Source organism: Salvelinus namaycush, chromosome 34 (genome assembly GCF_016432855.1).
Source record: "Salvelinus namaycush isolate Seneca chromosome 34, SaNama_1.0, whole genome shotgun sequence".
NCBI lineage: Eukaryota > Metazoa > Chordata > Actinopteri > Salmoniformes > Salmonidae > Salvelinus > Salvelinus namaycush.
Window position 1 is genome coordinate 2,444,266 of NC_052340.1, and position 21,987 is coordinate 2,466,252.

The 21,987-nt window shown below is 42.9% G+C and overlaps 1 protein-coding gene across 1 annotated transcript in view; it reads right to left on the reverse strand.

Moving 5' to 3' along the window:
* Positions 1-641: 641 nt before the first annotated feature.
* Positions 642-21,987, reverse strand: part of LOC120029125 (dedicator of cytokinesis protein 10-like) — a 62,195-nt gene continuing 40,849 nt past the window's right edge. The window contains exons 34-43 of the mRNA XM_038974434.1: positions 21,352-21,450; positions 20,397-20,503; positions 20,071-20,193; positions 19,858-19,971; positions 16,159-16,305; positions 13,108-13,318; positions 11,198-11,388; positions 2,850-2,950; positions 2,397-2,535; positions 642-1,695 (exon numbers count right to left, since the gene is read on the reverse strand). Coding sequence (XP_038830362.1) covers positions 1,648-1,695; positions 2,397-2,535; positions 2,850-2,950; positions 11,198-11,388; positions 13,108-13,318; positions 16,159-16,305; positions 19,858-19,971; positions 20,071-20,193; positions 20,397-20,503; positions 21,352-21,450 — 1,280 coding nt within the window. The 3' untranslated portion in view covers positions 642-1,647. The remainder of the gene's footprint in view (positions 1,696-2,396; positions 2,536-2,849; positions 2,951-11,197; positions 11,389-13,107; positions 13,319-16,158; positions 16,306-19,857; positions 19,972-20,070; positions 20,194-20,396; positions 20,504-21,351; positions 21,451-21,987) is intronic.

The window sequence follows — 21,987 nt, forward strand, 5'->3', positions numbered from 1 at the left end:
GACCCAGGTGGCTTGTCATTGTTGACAGACAAAACTCACTTTACGGAATTCAAAATTACAATGCGTGTCTTTCATAATTTAGTCAGTTATGCATGGATGTGTAGATTCAGAATTTGTTTTTGGTATGTCATGCCTAAGTTTGCTAATCTTGCCAATGAAAAAAGTATTGAAGTAGTTGGCAATATCAGTTTTTTTTGTGATAAATGAGCCATCTTATTCATTGAATAATGGAGCTGAGTTTGCCTTTTTGCCCAAAATGTAATTTAAGGTGCTCTAAAGCTTTTTAATATCATTCTTTATATAATTTATCTTTGCTTCATATTACAGCTTCTTATTTTTGTGCAGCCAAACTTATTGCATTAATTAAGTTGGTCTTCTACCCGTGCATTAACACTGTAATTACTCTAGTAACATTGTATTGACACATTGTTAACTTCAGTAATTGCATAGTATTGGAGTTCAACTGTTATTCTCAAAGGGGAATAAGGAACAGTTCCTATATATACATATATGTAGCCCCTATGTATGTTTGTACCGGTATGTAAAGAAAAATATTTCTAGAGAGAAATGGGCACTTACCCTGTGGTTTATGGACGTTAACAAATTTTATTTAAATGTTATACATAAAACTTTAGTTTGTTCATTCTTTTTTTTATTTAGCCAAACAAAAAATCATATATTTTTTTAAATATTAATTCTTATTTACAATTTAAAACAGTACAGTAAATAATAACAACATTATCAATAATAAAAATGTTATAAAACATAAACTTTCCATTTGAAAATTTGTGAGCTGGGAATTCCAGAATGTTAGGATACAAAGTAGCTATACGAGAGTTGTTCTACATTCAAACAGGAACTAGAGGTGTGTTCAATCAAATAAGAATTCGGCTACATGTCAATCTGTTCAGCAGGACACAACGATGTGGAACATTCTGATAGAAATAAATGATGTGGAACAAACATGACTCTCTGCCTTATAGAGGAAGTAATCATGTTGGCTGTATTCATGCTATTTCTATCTGCAACATTCAACAATGTTTGACTACTGAATGTGACCCTAATTTCCTTTATAGAATTCCTTGAACTGTCATTTTACAATAGCTAACCACACAGGTGGCAAACATTTGCGGCATAAAGATAACCAACAGAATATGGACAAATTAGGATCGACATGGTTGTGGCCAGAATTACAACCAAACGTTTGCTCGGTTGAACGCACCTCGAGCTCATTAAGGTCACCATTTTCTAAAGGAACGGGGCTGGGGAGAGAAGGCGTGTGTTGTCTGTGTGTGTATGTGTACAGAGTAAGGAGATGAGACGGTCGGCAGGGGAGCGAAAACATGGATTGAGCAAAAACAAAACAAAGTAACAGTACAGCAACCTGGTCTACTGGACATCATCATCATCACCAGGACTGGACGCCATACTACCACAACTCCAGACTACCATGATCAAAGTCTGCAGACTTCTGGACTTCCCCATCCAATTCCCTTTTTTCCAGGTCCCATAAAGTCACAGTTCCAGTCCCCCGCTCCTTCCTGTATAATTCCTGGCAGGAGGAAGAACGACGTCTGTCATCAGGAGCCATTTTGGGGAAACGTGTCCTCCTGGGCATTGGCAGATTCCAGCATGCCTACTGGCTGCTCAGAAGGCGCTGTGTCGTTCTGTTCCTGGTGGTCTTGTGTGAGGGATCTTGGCATGGAGGAGAGACATAGATAGTAATTTCATGTTTCAAATCACACAAAAAGACATTTGATGAATGTATGATGCGATCACACACGCAGGCACGCACACATAAATATATATGCTGAGAGGTTAGTATAATGCACAGCACAGTGCCACTTGCTCCAAAATGGTAAAGTGTGGGGGGGATTGTGTGACATACCAGTCTTAGAAATGATAGTGAGGGAGATGTTAAAAAGAGAGGAGCAGAAACTGAATGAGAGGATGTGTCTATGCAGCTGAGATCCAATGAAAGAACAAATGAACAAAGAGAACAACACAAAGAGATGAGACCATGAGACAAAACTCTGGTTAGTCCAGAAATAGATCATGCGTAAAAATAAATAATGAAACAATGATATCAGATCAAGTAATGATGGATTAAAAAGAGTGTACCACACGAAAGTGAACAAAAACATTGATGAGATGAGTGTGAAGGATAGTACTGTAAGTAGCTGGCGTGATACATGCAGCCCAATGGCCACATGTATCAAGTTTCTCACAATAAGAGTTCTGATATAGGGTCTTTTAATTTTTTTAAATTAACATCACAATGAATAAGATGACAAAGGGGGGGTAGCACTCCTGTTTTGAGACATTTGATGCATACAGCCTCAGTTCTCTAAAGAAACAGCAGTTTCTACGTTTTCTGGGCTTGTGTTTTCACAGACCTGCTCGTTCATGACAGTGGAGAGCTCGGTGAGCATGTCCCTGTAGTGGGCCCTCATCTCCTCCTGGTACTCCAGCTGGTCCTCCTTGATCAGCCGCTCGTTGACGTCCAGCGCCTGGCCGCACGCCTCCGCAAACTGCCTGCAGGGCCAGACAGAGATTGTTAGGGCACTAAAAGGGCCAAGAGTTTTCCCTGTCCTGACCATGTGACCTGATCTGGAAAAACTCTGGGTTGACCCCAACCCTTTTGCTTAAGATGTATCAAATGCATCATCGATCTATGTGTGGCGCAGTTGGTAAGAGCGTGGCTCTAGCAACGCCAAGGTCGTGGATCCAATTCCCACAGGGGTCACATACACATACTAAAAATGTACTTTTTGGATAAAAGCATCTGCTAAGTGGTGCATGAAGGTATTTTCTTTGATCCAGGTCATGCAAAGTGTTGTGAAGAATACCTGAAAATCTCCTTGAGCAGTTTGACTTGGTTGTCAGGGTATTTCTTGGCATTTTTCTCTTCCAGGAAGGCTCGGGCATAGGCCATGGGCCCTGCATTCACCTGTAAAGTAAGTTCATGGTTATTCACCTGCATCATTTTCAACAGACAGCACAGTATGAAGAAATTAGTATTGAGGGTAATGCTAATAATACTAGTGATGGAAGAGGCTAATGCTAAAGATGCAAGACGCTAATGATAATAGTGACGCTTGAGGCTAATGCTAATTCCGTGGTTGCCATGGCACCATGAGGTCACTTAGGCAGAGAGCTCCTGTACATTTTGTATATAATTAATACATTTCCCTGCAAATCTTTTGTTTAAAGAATGAACAATTAATATACCCAATTTTTTAAACATTTATTTAACTAGGCAAGTCAGTTCTTATTTACAATGACGGCCTTCCGAGGAACAGTGCCTTGTTCAGGGGCAGAACGACAGACTTTTACCTTGTCAGCTCGGAGATTCGATCCAGCAACCTTTCAGTTACTGGCCCAACGCTCTAACCACTAGGCTACCTGCCGCCCCAGAATCCACCACAGACTTTTAAAACTGAAGCTGGCAAGTCATTTGTTTGTTGTATTTAATCTCAGCTAGCTAGCTGGTAATTGTTTTGATTCGAATGCCAGCCATGTGTCCGGAGGTTGAGGATGGAGAGAATCCTGAATGCAATACGGCTGAGGTATGCAATGATGAGGATCGTATAAGGAGGACAAGGTTACAAGGCTACTCTTGAAATATTATTGCAATGTGGTGTGCTTTCTGGCGCCATGTAACTTCCGTATTAGCTTCACCCAAGTGGGTGCTTCATTTTGGTAGTCGTGAAGGACTAGATAGCTAGCTACACCAACTACAGAGTCCATGAACTGCAGTGGCTGAGCTCAAACTTCATCCGAGTCCTACTATGGAGAAGCCAAACAGACGGCAAGGATGGCGAGACACCTTGATGACACCGTGCTGCCTGCCTGCCTGCCCCCGGACTTGCTCCAGAGACTATCTTTGCTTGCGCTCCCCCTTTGACCACCTCCCTCCAATGACCACTCAAGCCATGAATTTTCTGACCCTCTCATGACCTTCCCTTTCATGACTGATGATCAAATTAAATCAAATTGTATTAGTCACATGCGCAGAATACAACATGTGTAGACCTTACCGTGAAATGCTTACCTACAAGCCCTTAATAACCTGTTTGGGCTGCAAGGGGCAGTATTGAGTAGCCAGATAAAAGGTGCCCATTTCAAACGGCCTCGTACTCAATTCTTGCTCGTACAATATGCATATTATTATTACTATTGGATAGAAAACACTCTCTAGTTTCTAAAACCGTTTGAATTATTTCTCTGAGTGAAACAGAACTCATTCTGCAGCACACTTCCTGACCAGGAAGTGGAAAGTCTGAAATCGAGGCTCTGTTCTTCTTCCTGCCTATAAATGGGCATGAGACCTATTAGTATACATGCACGTCATACACCTTCCCCTGGATGTCAAGAGGCTGTGAGAGAAGAAATTAGGTGATTATCTTGGTCTGAGATGGAACACATCATCTTGGAATGACGTGTCCCCCATTTTCGGTACTCTGAAGAGCGCGAGGTGGACAGTGGGATTGCCTTCTGTTTAGCTGCCGTTATAGGCGACTACTATCTCCGGCTTTGATTTTATTTGATACGTCACCATATCATCGTAAAGTATGTTTTTTCAATATAGTTTCATCAGATTATTGAAAATTTTTCGGGAGTTTTGCCGTGTTCCGTTCTCTTCCGTTTGTTGACATGGAGAGCGTCGTGCCACTTGGCTAGTGTGCTTGCTAAATGAAGAGGGAAAGTTGCCGTTCTAAATCCAAACAACGATTGTTCTGGACAAAGGACACCTTGTCCAACATTCTGATGGAAGATCAGCAAAAGTAAGAAACATTTTATGATGCTATTTCATATATCTGTCGTAGATGTGAACTAGTCGTCGGCGCCCAAGTGTTTCTGGCTATTGTGGTAAGCTAATATAACGCTACATTTTGTTTTCACTGTAAAACACTTAATAAATCGGAAATATTGGCTGGAATCACAAGATGCCTGTCTTTCATTTGCTGTACACTATGTATTTTTCAGAAATGTTTTATGATGAGTAATTAGGTATTTGACGTTGGTGTCTGTAATTATTATGGCTGCTTTCGGTGCAATTTCTGATTGTAGCTGCAATGTAAACTATGATTTATACCTGAAATATGCACATTTTTCGAACAAAACATAGATTTATTGTATAACATGTTATAAGACTGTCATCTGATGAAGTTGTTTCTTGGTTAGTTTGGTTGGTTCTTGGTTAGTTAGGTTGGCTTTGTGCATGCTACCTGTGCTGTGAAAAATGTCTGTCCTTTTTTGTATTTGGTGGTGAGCTAACATAAATATACGTGCTGTTTTCGCTGTAAAACATTTTAAAAATCAGACATGTTGGCTGGATTCACAAGATGTGTACCTTTCATATGCTGTATTGGACTTGTTAATGTGTGAAAGTTAAATATTTAAAAAATATATATTTTGAATTTCGCGCCCTGCACTTGAGCTGGCTGTTGTCATAAGTGTACCGACGTCGGGCTTGCAGCCAGAAGAAGTTTTAACCAACAGTGCAGTTCAAGAAGGAGTTAAGAAAATATTTACCAAATAAACTAAGGTAAAAGAATTATAAAATGTAATACAATAAAATAACAATATACAGGGGGTAGCGGTACCGAGTCAATGTGCGGGGGTACAGTTTAGTTGAGGTAATTTGTACATGTAGATAGGGGTGAAGGGACTATGCATCGATAATGAGTAGCAGCAGTGTAAAAAACAAATGTGTGTGTGTGTGGGGGGGGGGGGGGGGGGTGTCAATGTGAATCATTTGATTCATTGTTCAGCAGCCTTATGGCTTGGGGTTAGAAGCTGTTACGGAGCCTTTTGGTCCTAGAGTTGGTTGTCCGGTACCGCTTGCCGTGAGGGACCAGAGAAAAAAAACTGTCTATGACTTTGGTGACTTTGACATTTTTTGGGGCTTTCCTCTGACACCGCCTAGTATATGTCCTGGATGGCAGGAAGCTTGGCCCCAGTGACTGGGCAGTATGCACTATCCTCTGTAGTGTCTCATGGTCAGATGCCGAGCAATTACCATACCAGGCGGTGATGCAACCGGTCAGGATGCTCTCAATGGTGCAGCTGGGGAACATTTTGAGGATCTGGGGACCCATGCCAAATCTTTTCAGTCTCCTGAGGGGGTAAAGGTGTTGCCGTGCCCTCTTCACGACTGTCTTGGTGTGTTTGGACCATGATAGTTCGTTGGTGATGTGGACACCAAGGAACTTGAAACTCTTGACCCGCTCCACTACAGCCCCGACAATGTTAATGGGGCCTGTTTGGCCCGCCTTTTCCTGTAGTCCATGATCAGTTTCTTTGTCTTGCTCACATTGAGGGAGAGGTTTTGCTGTCTCATCATTGTCGGTGATCAGGCCTACTACCACTGTTGTGTCGTCAGCAAACTTAATGATGGTGTTGGAGTCATGTTTGGCGACGCAATCATTGGTGAATAGGGAGTACAGGAGGGGACTACGTACACACCCCTGAGGGGCCCCAGTGTTGAGGATCAGCGTAACAGATGTGTTGTTGCCTACCCTTACCACCTGGGACCGGCCCGTCAGGAAGTCCAGGATCCAGTTGCAGAGAGAGGTGTTAAGTCCCAGCGTCCTTAGCTTAGTGATGAGCTTTGTGGGCACTATGGTGTTGAACACTGAGCTGTAGTCAACGAACAGCATTCTCAGATAGGTGTTCCTTTTGTCCAGGTGAGAAAGGGCAGTGTGGAGTGCGATTGAGATTGTGTCATCTCTGGATCTGTTGGGGCGGTATGCGAATTGAAGTGGGTCTAGGGTATCCGGGAGGATGCTGTTGATGTGCGCTATGAACAGCTTTTTAAAGCACTTCATGGCTGCCGACATGAGTGCTACGGGGCGATAATCATTTAGGCAGGTTACCGTCGCTTCCTTGGGCACAGGGTCTGCTTGAAACATGTAGGTATTACAGACTCGGTCAGGGAGAGGTTGAAAATGTCAGTGAAGACACTTGCCAGTTGGTCCGCAAATGCTTTGAGTACACGTCCTGGTAATCCGTCTCGCCCCGCGGCTTTGTGAATGTTGACCTGTTTAAAGGTCTTGCTAACATCAGCTACCGAGAGCGTTATCACACAGTCATCCAGAACAGCTGGTGCTCTCATGCATGCTTCAGTGTTGCTTGCCTCGAAGGCATTTACAGTTGAAGTCGGAAGTTTACATGCACTTAGGTTGGAGTCACCAAAACTCGTTTTTCAACCACTCCACAAACTTCTTGTTAACAAACTATAGTTTTGGCAAGTCGGTTAGGACTACTTTATGCATGACAAGTCATTTTTCCAACAATTGTTTACAGACAGATTATTTCACTTATAATGCACTTACAATTCACAATTCCAGTGGGTCAGAAGTTACATACACTAAGTTGACTGAAAATTCCAGAAAATGATGTCATGGCTTAGAATCTTCTGATAGGCTAATTGACATCATTTGAGTCAATTGGAGGTGTACCTGTGGATGTATTTCAAGGCCTACCTTCACACTCAGTGCCTCGTTGTTTGACATCATGGGAAAATCAAAACAAATCAGCCAAGACCTCAGAAAAACAATTGTAGACCTCCACAAGTCTGGTTCATCTTTGGGAACAATTTCCAAACGCCTGAAGGTACCACGCTCATCTGTACAAACAATAGTACGCAAGTATAAACACAACGGGACCACGCAGCCATCATACCGCTCAGGAAGGAGACGCGTTCTGTCTCCTAGTGATGAACGTACTTTGGTGCGAAAAGTGCATATCAATCCCAGAACAACAGCAAAGGACCTTGTGAAGGTGCTGGAGGAAACAGGTACAAAAGTATCTATATCCACAGTAAAACAAGTTCTATATCAACGAGTTCTTTACCGCTCAGCAAGGAAGAAGCCACCGATCCAAAAAAAGCCAGACTACGGTTTGCAACTGCACATGGGGACAAAGATCGTACTTTTTGGAGAAACGTCCTCTGGTCTGATGAAACAAAAATAGAACTGTTTGGCCATAATGACCATCGTTATGTTTGGAGGAAAAAGGGGGAGGCTTGCAAGCCGAAGAACACCATCCCAAACGTGAAGCACGAGGGTGGCAGCATCATGTTGTGGGGGTGCTTTGCTGCAGGAGGGACTGGTGCACTTCACAAAATAGATGGCATCATGAGGATGGAAAATTATGTGGATATATTGAAGCAATATCTCAAGACATCACTCAGGAAGTTAAAGCTTGGTCACAAATGGGTCTTCCAAATGGATAATGACCCCAAGCATACTTCCAAAGTTGTGGAAAAATGGCTTAAGGACAACAAAGTCAAGGTATTTGAGTGGCCATCACAAAGGCCTGACCTCAATCCTATAGAAAATTTGTGGGCAGAACTGAGAGAGCGTGTGCGAGCAAGGAGGCCTACAAACCTGACTCAGTTACACCAGCTCTGTCAGGAGGAATGGTCCAAAAATTCACCCAACTTATTGTGGGAAGCTTGTGCAAGGCTATCCAAAACGTTTGACCCAAGTTAAACAATTTAAAGGCAATGCTACCAAATACAAATTTAGTGTATGTAAACTTCTGACCCACTGGGAATGTGATGAAAGAAATTAAAGCTGAAATAATAATAATAATAGAGAGAATGATTTATGACATTTGACATTCTTAAAATAAAGTGGTGATCCTAACTGACCTAAGACAGGGAATTTTTACTAGAATTAAATGTCAGGAACTGTGAAAAACTGAGTTTAAATGTATTTGGCTAAGGTGTATGTAAACTTCCGACTTCTACTGTAGCTCGTCTAGCAGTTTCGCTTCACTGGGCAGCTTGCGGCTGGGTTTCCCTTTGTAGTCTAATAGTTTTCCAGCCCTGCCACATCCGATGAGCGTCAGAGCCGGTATAGTAGGTTTGAATCTTAATTCTGTATTGACGCTTTGCTTGTTTGATGGTTCGTCAGAGAGCATAGCGGGATTTCTTATAAGAACACGGATTATTGTCCCGCTCCTTGAAAGTGGCAGCACAAGCCTTTAGCTCGATGCGGATGTTTCCTGTAATCCATGGCTTCTGGTTGGGAGATATACGTACGGTCACTGTGGGGACGACGTCGTCAATGCACTTATTGATAAAGCCGATGACTGAGGTGGTATACTCCTCAACATGTTGTTGTTGTTTTCTAATTTGCTTGTCTTTTTTGTGTTACTTTAAAGCGCTTTGAGATTCTTTATGTAATGAATAGTGCTATAAAAGTTGAATAAATTATGAATATTATTAGAGGCTAATGCTAAAGATGCAAGAGGATAATTCAAAATAATCTAGAGGCTAATGCTAGTGATAGAGGGCTACATAGAGGAAGCATGCGATGATAGACATTAAGTATCTTGTGCTGCTTCACCATGACAGATAATCCAATATCTCTCTCTGTTACCGCAACAGCGTATTAAGTTTAGCCTGCATCATGCTGTCACTCTGAGCCGAGCTGTTTTCACACATTTCACTGTATTTACAGGGGATTAGGACTGGGAAAAGCCTGAGAAGAGGCAGGATTATGGAGAGCATGGGTCTCAGCATAGACTGTTTGGTAATAATATACCACGTGTGGATAAGTGCAAGCGTGTGTGTGCGTTCGTGTTAGTGTGTGACCAGTGCCTTGGCGCAGTTTTATGAGCAGTGCTTAATTTGAGACGGATCCTGATGGAACTTTTGGGTGTTGGGTCGGGGGGGGGGGGGGGGGGGGGTTTGTGGTTTGCTCAACATTGTAGCCTAGAGACCAACGCATTGTTCTTGCTGTGGTGAGAGAGAGAAGCATACCTGCAGCCTATCTATCACAGGACTTTTTAAAAACTTTGTATTATCTCCCTCGCTCTGCTCTGATAGACATGAGCCTGCAACTATTATCTCTCCAGCGTTGCAATTCATCATCATCATCATCATAGAATCATAGCTGCGGAAAAGGGTACTGCAGCACCCCTGACAAATTTCAATACATTTGCCAAAGTTATGTAATTACTGCTGTCTGTTCAGAAATAAATGTAATAATTCAGAATACTACACCAGGAGTAGGCCTATAATCTAGCCACAGCCACATTTTTATTGCCTAGCTGTGGATTGTGTGTAGCCCAATTACAATGCACAGCCTACAGTCCGGAATGTGCGTCAAGTCTGTCAGTGAACAGGCTTTTCCCAATATTTATAATGCAATTGTGGGAAAACATAGGTTGGAAAGCAAATGGCTCTTGTTGAAAAAAGAAGCCTCTAGTCTGTCTGTAGAGGCTAACAAAATGTTCTATCAACTTCCAAACAGGTATATTGAGCGAGCAACACTGTTTTACAAAGTAGGCCTAAAAAAAATGGAGAGATATGCTTTTGGCTCGAGCACTTCGGCCATGTCCGGTGCGTGAGCTGCGCATTATTGAGCGAGTCAGCGAAACTGGAACGACTTTTTTAGAACTATAATTTCTTCCTCATATCGTACAATATGCGTCTCCACACACCCACTGTAGGCCTAGGGTGTTGATGGATTCAAGACAAGGTCTTTTCTATTGATCTTATATTCTCAGTTTGTCAGTGTCAAAGTAGCCTGCCATTTTAATCATATGTACGGTATTAAACAATATTACGCTAAAGTCTCCAGTCGTTATAAAATGCTTTTATAAAAGCAACACTTTCCTCATGTGTTCAACTTCTGCGAGCACCTCTACTCAACTGCTCTATGCCACTATGCAAATGCGATGATATTATTATTATTATAAAGGTGTTTTTTTCATGCGTTCTTGTACCTCAGAGCCCCCCAGGACACCCCACTCCCCACTCGCACTTAGGAAAACAGCTAACTTCCTACACGTTTTGCCATTGCAATTTCATAGCTGCCAATTATTTTGGTTTGGGGGGTGCATCCTACGCCAGGGTGTGTGACTGTGTGTGTGTGTGTGTGTGTGTGTGTGTGTGTGTGTGTGTGTGTGTGTGTGTGTGTGTGTGTGACTGTGTGTGTGTGTGTGTGTGTGTGTGTGTGTCAGCTCAGCTATGTCTGAACTCACTTATGAGTGTATGCGTGTTGTTGTGTGTGAGTGTGTCTGTCTGTCAGTTGTGTGTGAGTGTCAGCTCAACCCACCTGAGTGGTGGAGTGTGTGCTTGCGCGTGTGTTTGTCTGTACAGTATGTGCACGTCTTCTCAACTCAACCCTTCTGTGTGTCTCTCTACATCTTTCTCCTCCTCCACCCCTACCCTTACCTTGACGCTGACGCTACCCTGCAGTTTGAGCTGCAGCCGGATCATGTCCACCTCTGCCATGGCACATAGCTGGTTGAGCTCGGACACCTTGCAGGACATCTCGTCGATGGCCACCTCGATGGGGTTCATCTCCGTGCTCTGCTGCTCCACCACCTGGATACGCTTTTTCAGGTAGGGGAAGGTGGAGTTCGCTGGGTGGGGGGACAGAAAGGGGGTAGTAGACACAGGGTATGAGGAACCAATTGGTTAAACCTTGTGGTCCTGGGTGGCTCAGGCATGAGTAGGGAGCCAGGACTGGGTTTGATGCCCGCTGGGGCTACCCATATGAAAAAAATGTATGCATGCACTACTGTAATAACTCGCTTTGGATAAAAGTGTCTGCTAGATGGGATATCTTTTATTGTATTAAACCAGAACTGTTGGGTTTGTTTGGGAATTGTTGTCCGATCTTTCTTTAATTTTGAAGGGAAAACCATTGCACCTACACCATAACTTTACTGGTCAGAATAGGTCACCAATTACAGCACTGGTCAGTATACTAGTGATTCAGACAGTTACGGCTCAGTATTTACTGGTTATTCAGACACTTCCTAGCTAGTATAGTATACTACCATACAAGCTAATGGCTCAGTGACTATTTCAGCCACACCCGTTTCTGACAGGTGTATAAAATCAAGCACACAGCCATGCAATCTCCAGAGACAAACATTGGCAGTAGAATGGCCCGTACTGAAGAGCTCAGTGACTTTCAATGTGGTACCATCATAATGGCCCGTACTGAAGAGCTCAGTGACTTTCAATGTGGTACCATCATAGGATGCCACCTTTCCAACAAGTCAGTTCATAAAATTTCTGCCCTACTAGAGCTGCCTCGGTCAACGGTACGTGCGGTTATTATGAAGTGGAAACGTCTAGGAGCAACAATGACTCAGCCACGAAGTGGTAGGCCACACATGCTCACAGAACGAGACACCCGAGTGCTGAAGCGCTTAGCATGTAAAAATCGCCTGTCCTCGGTTGCAACACTCACTACCGAGTTCCAAACTGCCTCTGGAAGCAACATCAGCACAATAACTGTTCGTCGGGAGCTTCATGAAATGGCTTTCCAAGCCTAAGATCACCATGCGCAATGGCAAGCGTCGGGTGGAGTGGTGTTAAGATCGCCGCCTTTGGACTCCGGAGCAGTGGAAACGCGTTCTCTGGAGTGATGCATCACGCTTCACCATGTGGCAGTCGGACAGACGAATCTGGGTTTGGAGGATGCCAGGAGAACGCCACCTGCCCCAATGTATAGTGCCAACTGTAAAGTTTGGTGGAGGAGGAATAATGGTCTGGGGTTGTTTTTCATGTTTCGGACTAGGCCCCTTAGTTCCAGTGAAGGAAAATCTTAATGCTACATTATATAATGATTTTCTAGACGATTCTGTGCTACCAACTTTGTGGCAACAGTTTGGGGAAGGCCCTTTCCTGTTTCAGCATGACAATGCCACGGTGCACAAAGTGAGGTCCATATAGAAATAGTTTGTTGAGATCTGTGTGGAAGAACTTGACTGGCCTGCAGAAAGTCCTGACCTCAACCCCATCGAACACCTTTGGGATGAATTGGAATACTGAATGCGAGACAGGCCTAATCGCCCAATATCAGTGCCCCACCTCACTAATGCTCTTGTGGCTAAATGGAAGCCCATGCAGCAATGTTCCAACATCTAGTGGAAAGCCTTCCCAGAAGGGTGGAGGCTGTTATAGCAGCAAAGGGGGGACCAACTCGATATTAATGCCCATGATTTTGGAATGAGAAGTCCGACGAACACGTGTCCACATACCTTTGGCCATGTAGTGTATTGTGACAGTAAATGTTGACAGTTCTTTGGATACAAATATTAGCAAAAATTATATTTTTAATAACTCACTGGTTAGTATGGTACGTCTCTTGCACTGCTCCTCCACGTCGCCATGTTTCTTCCCCAACAGAGTGAACGGCGTCTCGAACACAAAGCGATTGATGTTGTGATGTCGCTCGAAGTCCGTCTTCTTCTCCTGCTGCTCCTTGTCGTCAAAGTAGGGCACTACGTAGGTCACCTGGATGTAGGCGTACTTGGGGTCCAGGTCTTTAGGGTTTACCTGGTGGGTTATATCAAACAGCACAATCAGTTCACAGTCTGGGTCCTATTCATTCGTTCACTACGTAGAAAACCATGGCAAAACATTTTTGCAATGGAAAAAGAGAGAGTTACTTATTGGACAAATTCAGGTAGTCTCTCCCCATTTTGGTCCGTTTTCTACCATTTGGTGTCTAACAACGCTGCTCTCTTAAAAAAAAAATCTGTCAAACGAATTGTGTTGGTCTTTTTAGTCTTGTTGAGTCAGTCTCATAGTCAGTCTTGCGTAGTCAGTCAGCTGTATTCTTGCTCTACCTTGAAGCCTGGCATGCAAGGCTACTGCCTACTGGCTGTAATCGCTGCCAAAGGTGCTTCAACAAAGTACTGAGTAAAGAGTCTGAATACTTATGTAAATGTGATATTTCAAATATTTATTTGTTATAAATTTGCAAAAAAATCTCTAATCCTGTTTTTGCTTTGCCGTTATGGGGTATTGTCTGTAGATTGATGAGGGGGGGAAAACGATTTAATACATTTTAGAATAAGGCTGTAATGTAAGAAAGTGTGGAAAAAGTCAAGAGGTCTGAATAGTTTCCGAATGCACTGATATATGGTGAACGATGGAGTGTATTTTTAGATTTTATTAGGATCTCCATTAGCCGACGCCAATAGAGACAGCTAGTCTTACTGGGGTCCGACACATAACGAAAAAGACATTACAGACAAAATACTTTACAATTGAAATACATTAACATGTAGTGTGTGTGTATGTACAGTATGCATCTATCAGTTACACATACATGTCAGTACATACAGATGTCGTATCTTAATTTGATCATCCTGTTGTTGCAGGAATTTTCATGCACATTTGTAGTGTATTTGAGGTTTAAAAGGCTTCTGAAGTTTGTCATTTCCACTTGAACATTTCAGACTTGATTTGCCCTAACAATTTTTTTTATCAACCCCTACACATTTAAAAAAAATGATAAAACACAATAATTGACATCTCCTGTTGCTGCAGGATTATTTTCCTGCTGTAGCGAATTGCCTCAAATGAAGATCCTACATAGGTGTTGCTTTATTCGTTTTTTGGAAACAGGTTCTGGAGACTGTCAAAAGGCCGCTGGTGCCATGTCTGGTGGGGTAAGTGTGTGTGTCAGTGTGTAAGTGTGTGTGTCAGTGTGTAAGTGTGTGTGTCAGTGTGTAAGTGTGTGTGTCAGTGTAAGTGTGTGTGTCAGTGTGTAAGTGTGTGTGTCAGTGTGTAAGTGTGTGTGTCAGTGTGTAAGTGTGTGTGTCAGTGTGTAAGTTGACTATGCAAACAATTCCTGTTTCTTATAAAAAGAAGTGACGAAGTCAGTCGTTCCTCAACTGTTAGCCAAGAGAGACTGGCATGCACAGTATTGATATCAGCCCTCTGATTACAATGAAGGGCAAAACGTGCCGTTCTGTTCTGGGCCAGCTGCAGCTTAACTAGGTCCTTCTTTGCAGGTCTTGACCATATAATAATATATAATTGTAATTGTTTTTTATTTCACTCGGTCCCCGCACCACCTCAATGGTCATTCCCCCCCACCCCCTCAACAGTCTTTATTCTGGACAATTATTTATTAAATCACTGCTACAGTTATGATGTATATAGTGCTATTTCAATTGATTTTCTATTCTACCATTTTCATTATTTTATTTCACTTGCCCTGCATGTTGGAGCTCGGAGCCTAAGATTCTTTACCGTACCCTGCAATCACACCTGCAACCCCTGTACATGTGACCTTTAAAAAACACTCTGAATCATATGACTGAATCATATGAATAATCCAGATAAGATTCAACTAAAGCCTGCAGGACTTGCTTTGTGGAGCGTGGTGTCAAAAAAGCTAAACATCTCTTTACCACGGATCTTTACAACCATTGAATCTACAGTATATGTTTTGACCATGATCATTTACAATCTAAGGTAACACCAAGTCATTTAGTCTCCTCAACTTTGTACCAAATACAATGCTATTATTTTTTTTAGAGATGTTCAGGACCAGTTTATTACTGGCCACCTTTTTTAAAACTGACTGCAACTCTTTGTTCAGGGTTGCAGTGACCTTACTAGCTGTGGTTGCTGATGTGTATATGCCTGGAAGAATTTAGATTTTTGAGTGTAATTCTCCATTAATTGCACATCTGACCCTTTAATTGCGCATCTAGCGAGTGAGGAATGTACAGTCTAATGTGCTGGTCTAGCGATGCTGCCGATGCTCATTTCATAGAAAAGTTAGCAAAGAACAAATAAAAGATACAAATTAAATACTTCTGCCAGGTAAACCTACCTTGCAGTTAACATTTCATTTAAAGGGTTATCACATCAACTGCCTACACAAGGAGAGATAGACCAACGCGCGCACCACACGGACAGACTGGGGCAATATTGCTGGAAATTAATTAGCAGATATTGTGTTAGGTTTGGCTTTTTAAGCCAATAGTTGCTAACCAGGGGTGGAATAATGTCAAGTCGCGTTGATTACATAGCAGCTGGGAGATTGCGGTGTCTGATACTTGTGAGATTTGTTTATGGCAGTTTGCGATGGAACACGTGAAAATTGCATATACTTTCAGAATTGTTTGGCGCGCAATAGACCTGTTGGAGACCCATGGTCTAAATGAATCACTACTTCACTGGCTGCTTTTCTATGGAGAAAGATTGCTGCCCAAATGTAGTAGTACATTAATTCATTTACAACATTTTGACAGCAATCTTTCTATGAAAGTCACAGAGGCAAGGACTAAAGAGGCCCGATACACTTTCAATAATACTGTCTATGAAACATATACATGTGACAGTGTTTGGAAGCTGGGGGGAGGTAGTAGACTGACCTTGTTGGAGTCCTGGATCATCTTGACGTTGTCGGCCCCAAACTTGTCCGAGTAGAGTTTGAGGAGCCTCTGGGAGATCTCGGACAGCCCTGTCAGCTTGGGCTCCTTATAGATGAACTCTTTACTCTCCTCCTCCTCAAAGAAACCCTGTTACAGAAACACCATGTTACCCAACCACCTGTGTGTGTGTGTGTGTGTGTGTGTGTGTGTGTGTGTGTGTGTTTCTGACTAAGTCACTCTGAATAAGAACTTCTGTTATATGACCAAACTGTAAAATGCAATGCCTGCTTCAATACTTTGAAGAGTATGTATATGTGCGTGTATTGTTTACAACTGTGGCCCATTGATTTCTGTTTCCATCCCTTAGCTGAATATGAATAATCCTTAGCTGGAAAATCTAGGCTCACATCACCCCCTAGTGGTTTACTGCGCTTCCCTATCAGTCTAGTCGTGTGTTTCTTAGTGTTAGGTCAGCTTGTTAGAACACATTCGTAATCATAAAAGGCAAAATTGTAATGTTATGTTCTGGATGAAACAGAGGCCATTCAGATGTCAGAGGTCATTCTCAAAGCACCGTTGGGTCAAAGGGCAATGAGGATTATTTTCGGACAGTGTGCTCTTTCCTTAAGAATCAACTCCTTGGCTCTGTCTCAATGAGTCTTTCTTCGATTCCTTGCATCCTATGTCCTCGTCTCTTTCTCAACCGTAGCGGAGGAAAAGGTCCAAGGTGGGAACCCGGTTACCGAGATTTACCGTCCAAAACCACTCCCTTTTCCCGGGATAAATAACAGCGAAAAACCGGTAAATTACAATAAATGATTTATATCAACAGCATGACGTGAAATGGAGCAGTCTTCCCCTCTCTCTCATCAATTCCATTCAAATTGCATCCAAAATAGATAATCCTGTTCAAGATTGATATACAGCTCTGGAACAAATTAAGAGACCACTGCAAAATGATCATGATGGTTGATGGTTTCTCTGGTTTTACTATTTATAGGTATGTGTTTGGGTAAAATGAAAATGTTTGTTTTATTCTATAAACTACTGACAACATTTCTCCCAAATTCTAAATAAAAATATTGTCATTTAGAGCATTTATTTGCAGAAAATGACAACTGGTCAAAATAACAGGAATGACATAAAGTCACTCAACATCAATGTGAAAGACTGGTGGAGAGCACGCCAAGACGCATGAAAGCTGTGATTGAAAATCAGGGTTATTCCACCAAATATTGATTCTAAACTCTTCCTAAGTTAAACCATTAGTATTGTGTTGTTTAAAAATGAATATGAACTTATTTTCTTTGTATTATTCAAGGTCTGACAACACTGCATTTTTTTGTTGTCATTTTCTGCAAATAAATGCTCTAAATGACAATATTTTTATTTGGAATTTGGGAGAAATGTTGTCAGTAGTTTATAGAATAAAACAAAAATGTTCATTTTACCCAAACCAAATTCACGGCACCAGAATCACGTGTTCTCTCAGCTTTATCATGGTTTGAACAAGATGTGTAATTCCAGTCCAATAATACAATATAGTACAGTAATACAGTTGGCACTCAAAAATATTTGCCTACTGGAGCTAGTTTCATTTATTTACCCAAGAGAGCATATTGGTAGCTACATCTATGGGATTTCATGTTTTTGTTGTTGTGTGTAAGTAGCCTATATATCATATATGTATTGGATAACAGCACAATCATTTGGGCTTTTTTGGGCTAGGGCTCATAAAATGTCTTTAATGTATGGCTCATACAGTAAAGAAATTGTATGAGCCCAAGCCCAAAAAAGCTCAAATGATTGTGCCGTTATCCAGCATCAGGCTTGAATTTTCAATCAAAGCTCTAATAAGAAACAGATATAGGCCATTTATATGCTTTATATGCATTTTTTTTTTTTAATGTCCCCTCTTTCTCCCCAATTTTGTGGTATCCAATCGGTAGTTAGTCTGCAACTCCCTTACGGACTCGGGAGAGGCGAACGTTGAGAGCCACGCATCCTCCGAAACATGACCTTGCCTCTTGACACAATGCCCACTTAACCAGGAAGCCAGCCACACCAATGTGTCGGAGGAAACACCGTACCACCTGGCGACCGTGTCAACGGACATCCCGGCCGTTCAAACCCTCCCCTAACCTGGACGACGCTGGGCCAATTGTGCCCCGCCCCATGGGTCTCCCGGTGGCGACCGGCTGAGACAGAGCCTGGACTTGAACCAGGATCTCTAGTGGCACAGCTAGCACTGCGATGAGGTTCCTTAGACCTCTGCGCCACTCAGGAGGCCCTGCTTTATGTGCTTTTGAATGACACTTCCGGTTTTGGCAGGAAATACCGGGAGAATGTGATTTACTCTAAGGATGGAACATTTGTAAAATACCGGGAATATATTCAAACCCTAGTCCAAGTTCCCTCCACTCGGACCCTCGATTTGGAGAAGGAGGCTGCGAGGAGAGAGGATGCGAGGAATCGAGGAGAGATGAATTGAGAAAGAGCCCTCCATTCCAACATTCATTACCAGGGCCGTATTCATAAAGTGTCTCAGAGTAGAAGTGCTGATCTAGGATCAGGTCGCCCCTCTAATTCATTATGACTTAAAATGCAAACAGATCCTAAAAGCAGCAGTCCTACTCTGAGATGCTTTGTGAATACAGGCCCTGGTCTGGCCTGCCTGCATGTATGCTGCTATGTCATCTTGACACCAACTGTTCTAAGATCTGTTCACAGGAGCTAGAGATTAGAGATTGGGATCGTTGAAGGGAAAAAATATTACTGAAGATTATAGGATGTGGGTATCGGGGTAGGTATCAGGGTTGGGATAAATTCTATTTAAACTCCTTCAACTCAGGAAGTAAACTGACATTCCAATTCCCTTATTCATTTCCTCATTTCTTTTCAACGAGGGACATTTTCATTCCGCTTTATTCTGAATTGATATAGAATCAACCCCAAACCCCGGTAGGTATACATATCATATAGAAGAGCATATCAATATGTATACAGCATATATTTTAGAAGACAGGTTAGAGAAGTTACTACCGGTGAAGGGAGAAGAGAGAAGGCAGGAAACAAAAAGAGAGACAAAAACTTACCGCAATCTTGATACAGAAAAACCAAAAGGAAGAAAAGAAAAAGAGCAGATGGAGGAATTAAAGAGACCGACTAGAGACAAGTTGTGATCCACCCCTCTCCCCATTCACCAAAGATTAAATGTCTAAAGGATTCAGGCTCTTCTAAGATGAGTCCAACCAGCTTACTGAATGTAGGAGTTATGCGACAGAAGACAGATACTCGGTGAGAATACCTATGGGACTGGGTTTGTACCAGAGGGCTATAGCTATAGCATGTATGCTGCAGATGTGGAGGCTATCAAGCTCGTCAACGCTAGTAGAAGCTAGTTGAAGCTAGTAGAAGCTAGTTGAAGCTAGTTGAAGCTAGTTTAGCATTGCGGTGTGACGTCATTTCTCCTCCCGAGACCTGAAGGATTGAATCCCGGAGCAGGGATGGTACACGCTAGCCTGAGTGCCAGTCTGTGTGCGCGATCCAGATCGATGCCAAACATGACAATGAGTAACAAGGAGTTTGTATGATAGCACAAACAGACTGGCACTCAGGCTAGGAACATGGTAAACACACACCTTTCTATAAGGTGTGTTTGTCATTGTCATTGTTTTCCGTGGCTCTGATGGCACTTACCAGTCCATAGAACGCCACGCGGTAGTATCGGCCAAAAAGACGCTTCTCAGAGTTCACGACCTCTGTCACCTTCAGGTAGGAGCGGTGGATGTCGTAGTACAGCTCCGATAGCCTCTGTGGATCACACACAAAATGTCAATCACAACTATCCCCTCCCTGTCCGAGTGTCTCTGGCCTGGTAAAGAAACAACCCTGTCCGATCCACCCAGTCACCTTGAAATCTCGTCTCTTCTCAAAGACGGCAATGACGGGCTTGTTGATATCGGCGATGAGCTCGTGCCTCTCAGACTTCCACAGGTAGTCCACACACAGCTCCAGCTGCTCCACTAGAGTATCCTACATACACAGGAAGTACAGGGCGCAAGTTACAGAGAAGAAAAGTAGATAGATTAATCTATACAAGAAACTACATGGACGCATCTCAAATATCATCCTTCTCTTGTCAGGTTCTGCATTGTATTGTCATTGAACGAGCTTCCAAATCTAAGCTGAAAAATCTATACAATTCTTTGGTCTGGACCCAGTAGGGGTGAGGGTACCTCGGTGTAGGGGGTATCTTGAGTCCCTGTGTCCTCTTTCATGGCCCCCTCTTCCTTCACGTTCGGTGAGATGCACAGGAAGGCCGCCCAGCCCATGGAGAACGACGCTGAGGTTTAGACACAGGATATGACATCAGAGAAGGAGGGACACCACGGAGCGAGAGCTCAAAGGAACAACATGTTGTCACTCTCTTCTTTATGCGTGTGTGCATGTTATCATCCGATGGTATGAACCCATACACCAGACACTCTCGCTCACACACACACACACACACACACACACACACACACACACACACACACACACACACACACACACACACACACTAAGACTGTGGTACTTAACATTCCTTGTGTTCCATATCAACAAACCTCAAACAAAGAGCAGTAACTCCATTCATTGTGAACGTGCTTTCTTTACACATATCAAGTGAAACTTGGGTGGACATCAATATAGGCATCTCTCAAAAGGCAAGGTAGACCACAGACATCCAGACATCTTTCAATAGTAAATTCAAAATCAGTGGACTTCAAAACATTATACCTGCCTGTACTCCATTCTGTTAGTCTTTTGAGTCATAGGGTTTGTTCAGCATACCACTTAGAATGCATGTCCAATACATTGCTTCATTCTAAGTGGTATTGCAAAGCCATTTCAGTGGACTTCAAAACATTACACTGTGGACTCCATTCTGCTAGTTGCAGTCAAAGATTGGTCCTAGTGTTTTTAAGTAAACTAGTTTTCACTATCTACACTGTATACTGTATGTAGATTATGTGTACGTTCTATATACTCTGTTTATTGCTGTCAGCACCATTTCACAACGTTAAATTCCTGGTAGATGTAAATGTACTTGGCGAAGAAAGTTCTGATTCTGGAGTAATCGTAGCTTGAATCCCCCCCACCCTTTACGCATCCCTGTTCCATGGCCGGCCCCAGGGTCGGCACACTCACTTTCTCCATCTCGGGGGGTTAGTAAGGGGCTACAGTTATTGACATTGGGCTCCTCAGGAACCACACTTGACATCCTGGCCTTGTCAGGTTTCCAGTAGCCTGCGTTATAAGGAGGAATATAGGAGTTTACTCGACACAATTTAACTTTCCACTTGCTGTTTTGACCTTTTTTCACTTCACGACAAGCCAGTGCTTTACAGGGCATGCTTTCCACACACGGCGAGCGGCGGCGGAAAGCGAGAGCGAGAGATGACGGCTCATGCTCTGGAACGGTGAAGCGCGGGCTAGCAAGCACACACACGTGCAGATGGAGACACCGCGTTCCCATGTCGTAGTAGTGCATACTAGACATGAGAGGAGGGGAAGTCGCACTCACAGCAGCAGACGCTGGCTACGTCCCAAATGGCACCCTATCCACTCTTTACCCGCTCATACACAAACATAGTCTGCGTCCCATTAGAGCACCCTATGTTTGTGTACGAGAGAGTAAAGAGTGGATGGCCAGTACTGTGGCACATAGAGGTCTCTGTGCGCTGATTGGACGATGTCATTGTTTTCCAGACAGTGGGGTTGTGACACACAAAACTCAGCTCTGACTAACCTCTCTTCTCACACCCAAATAAGTCATATGCCAAC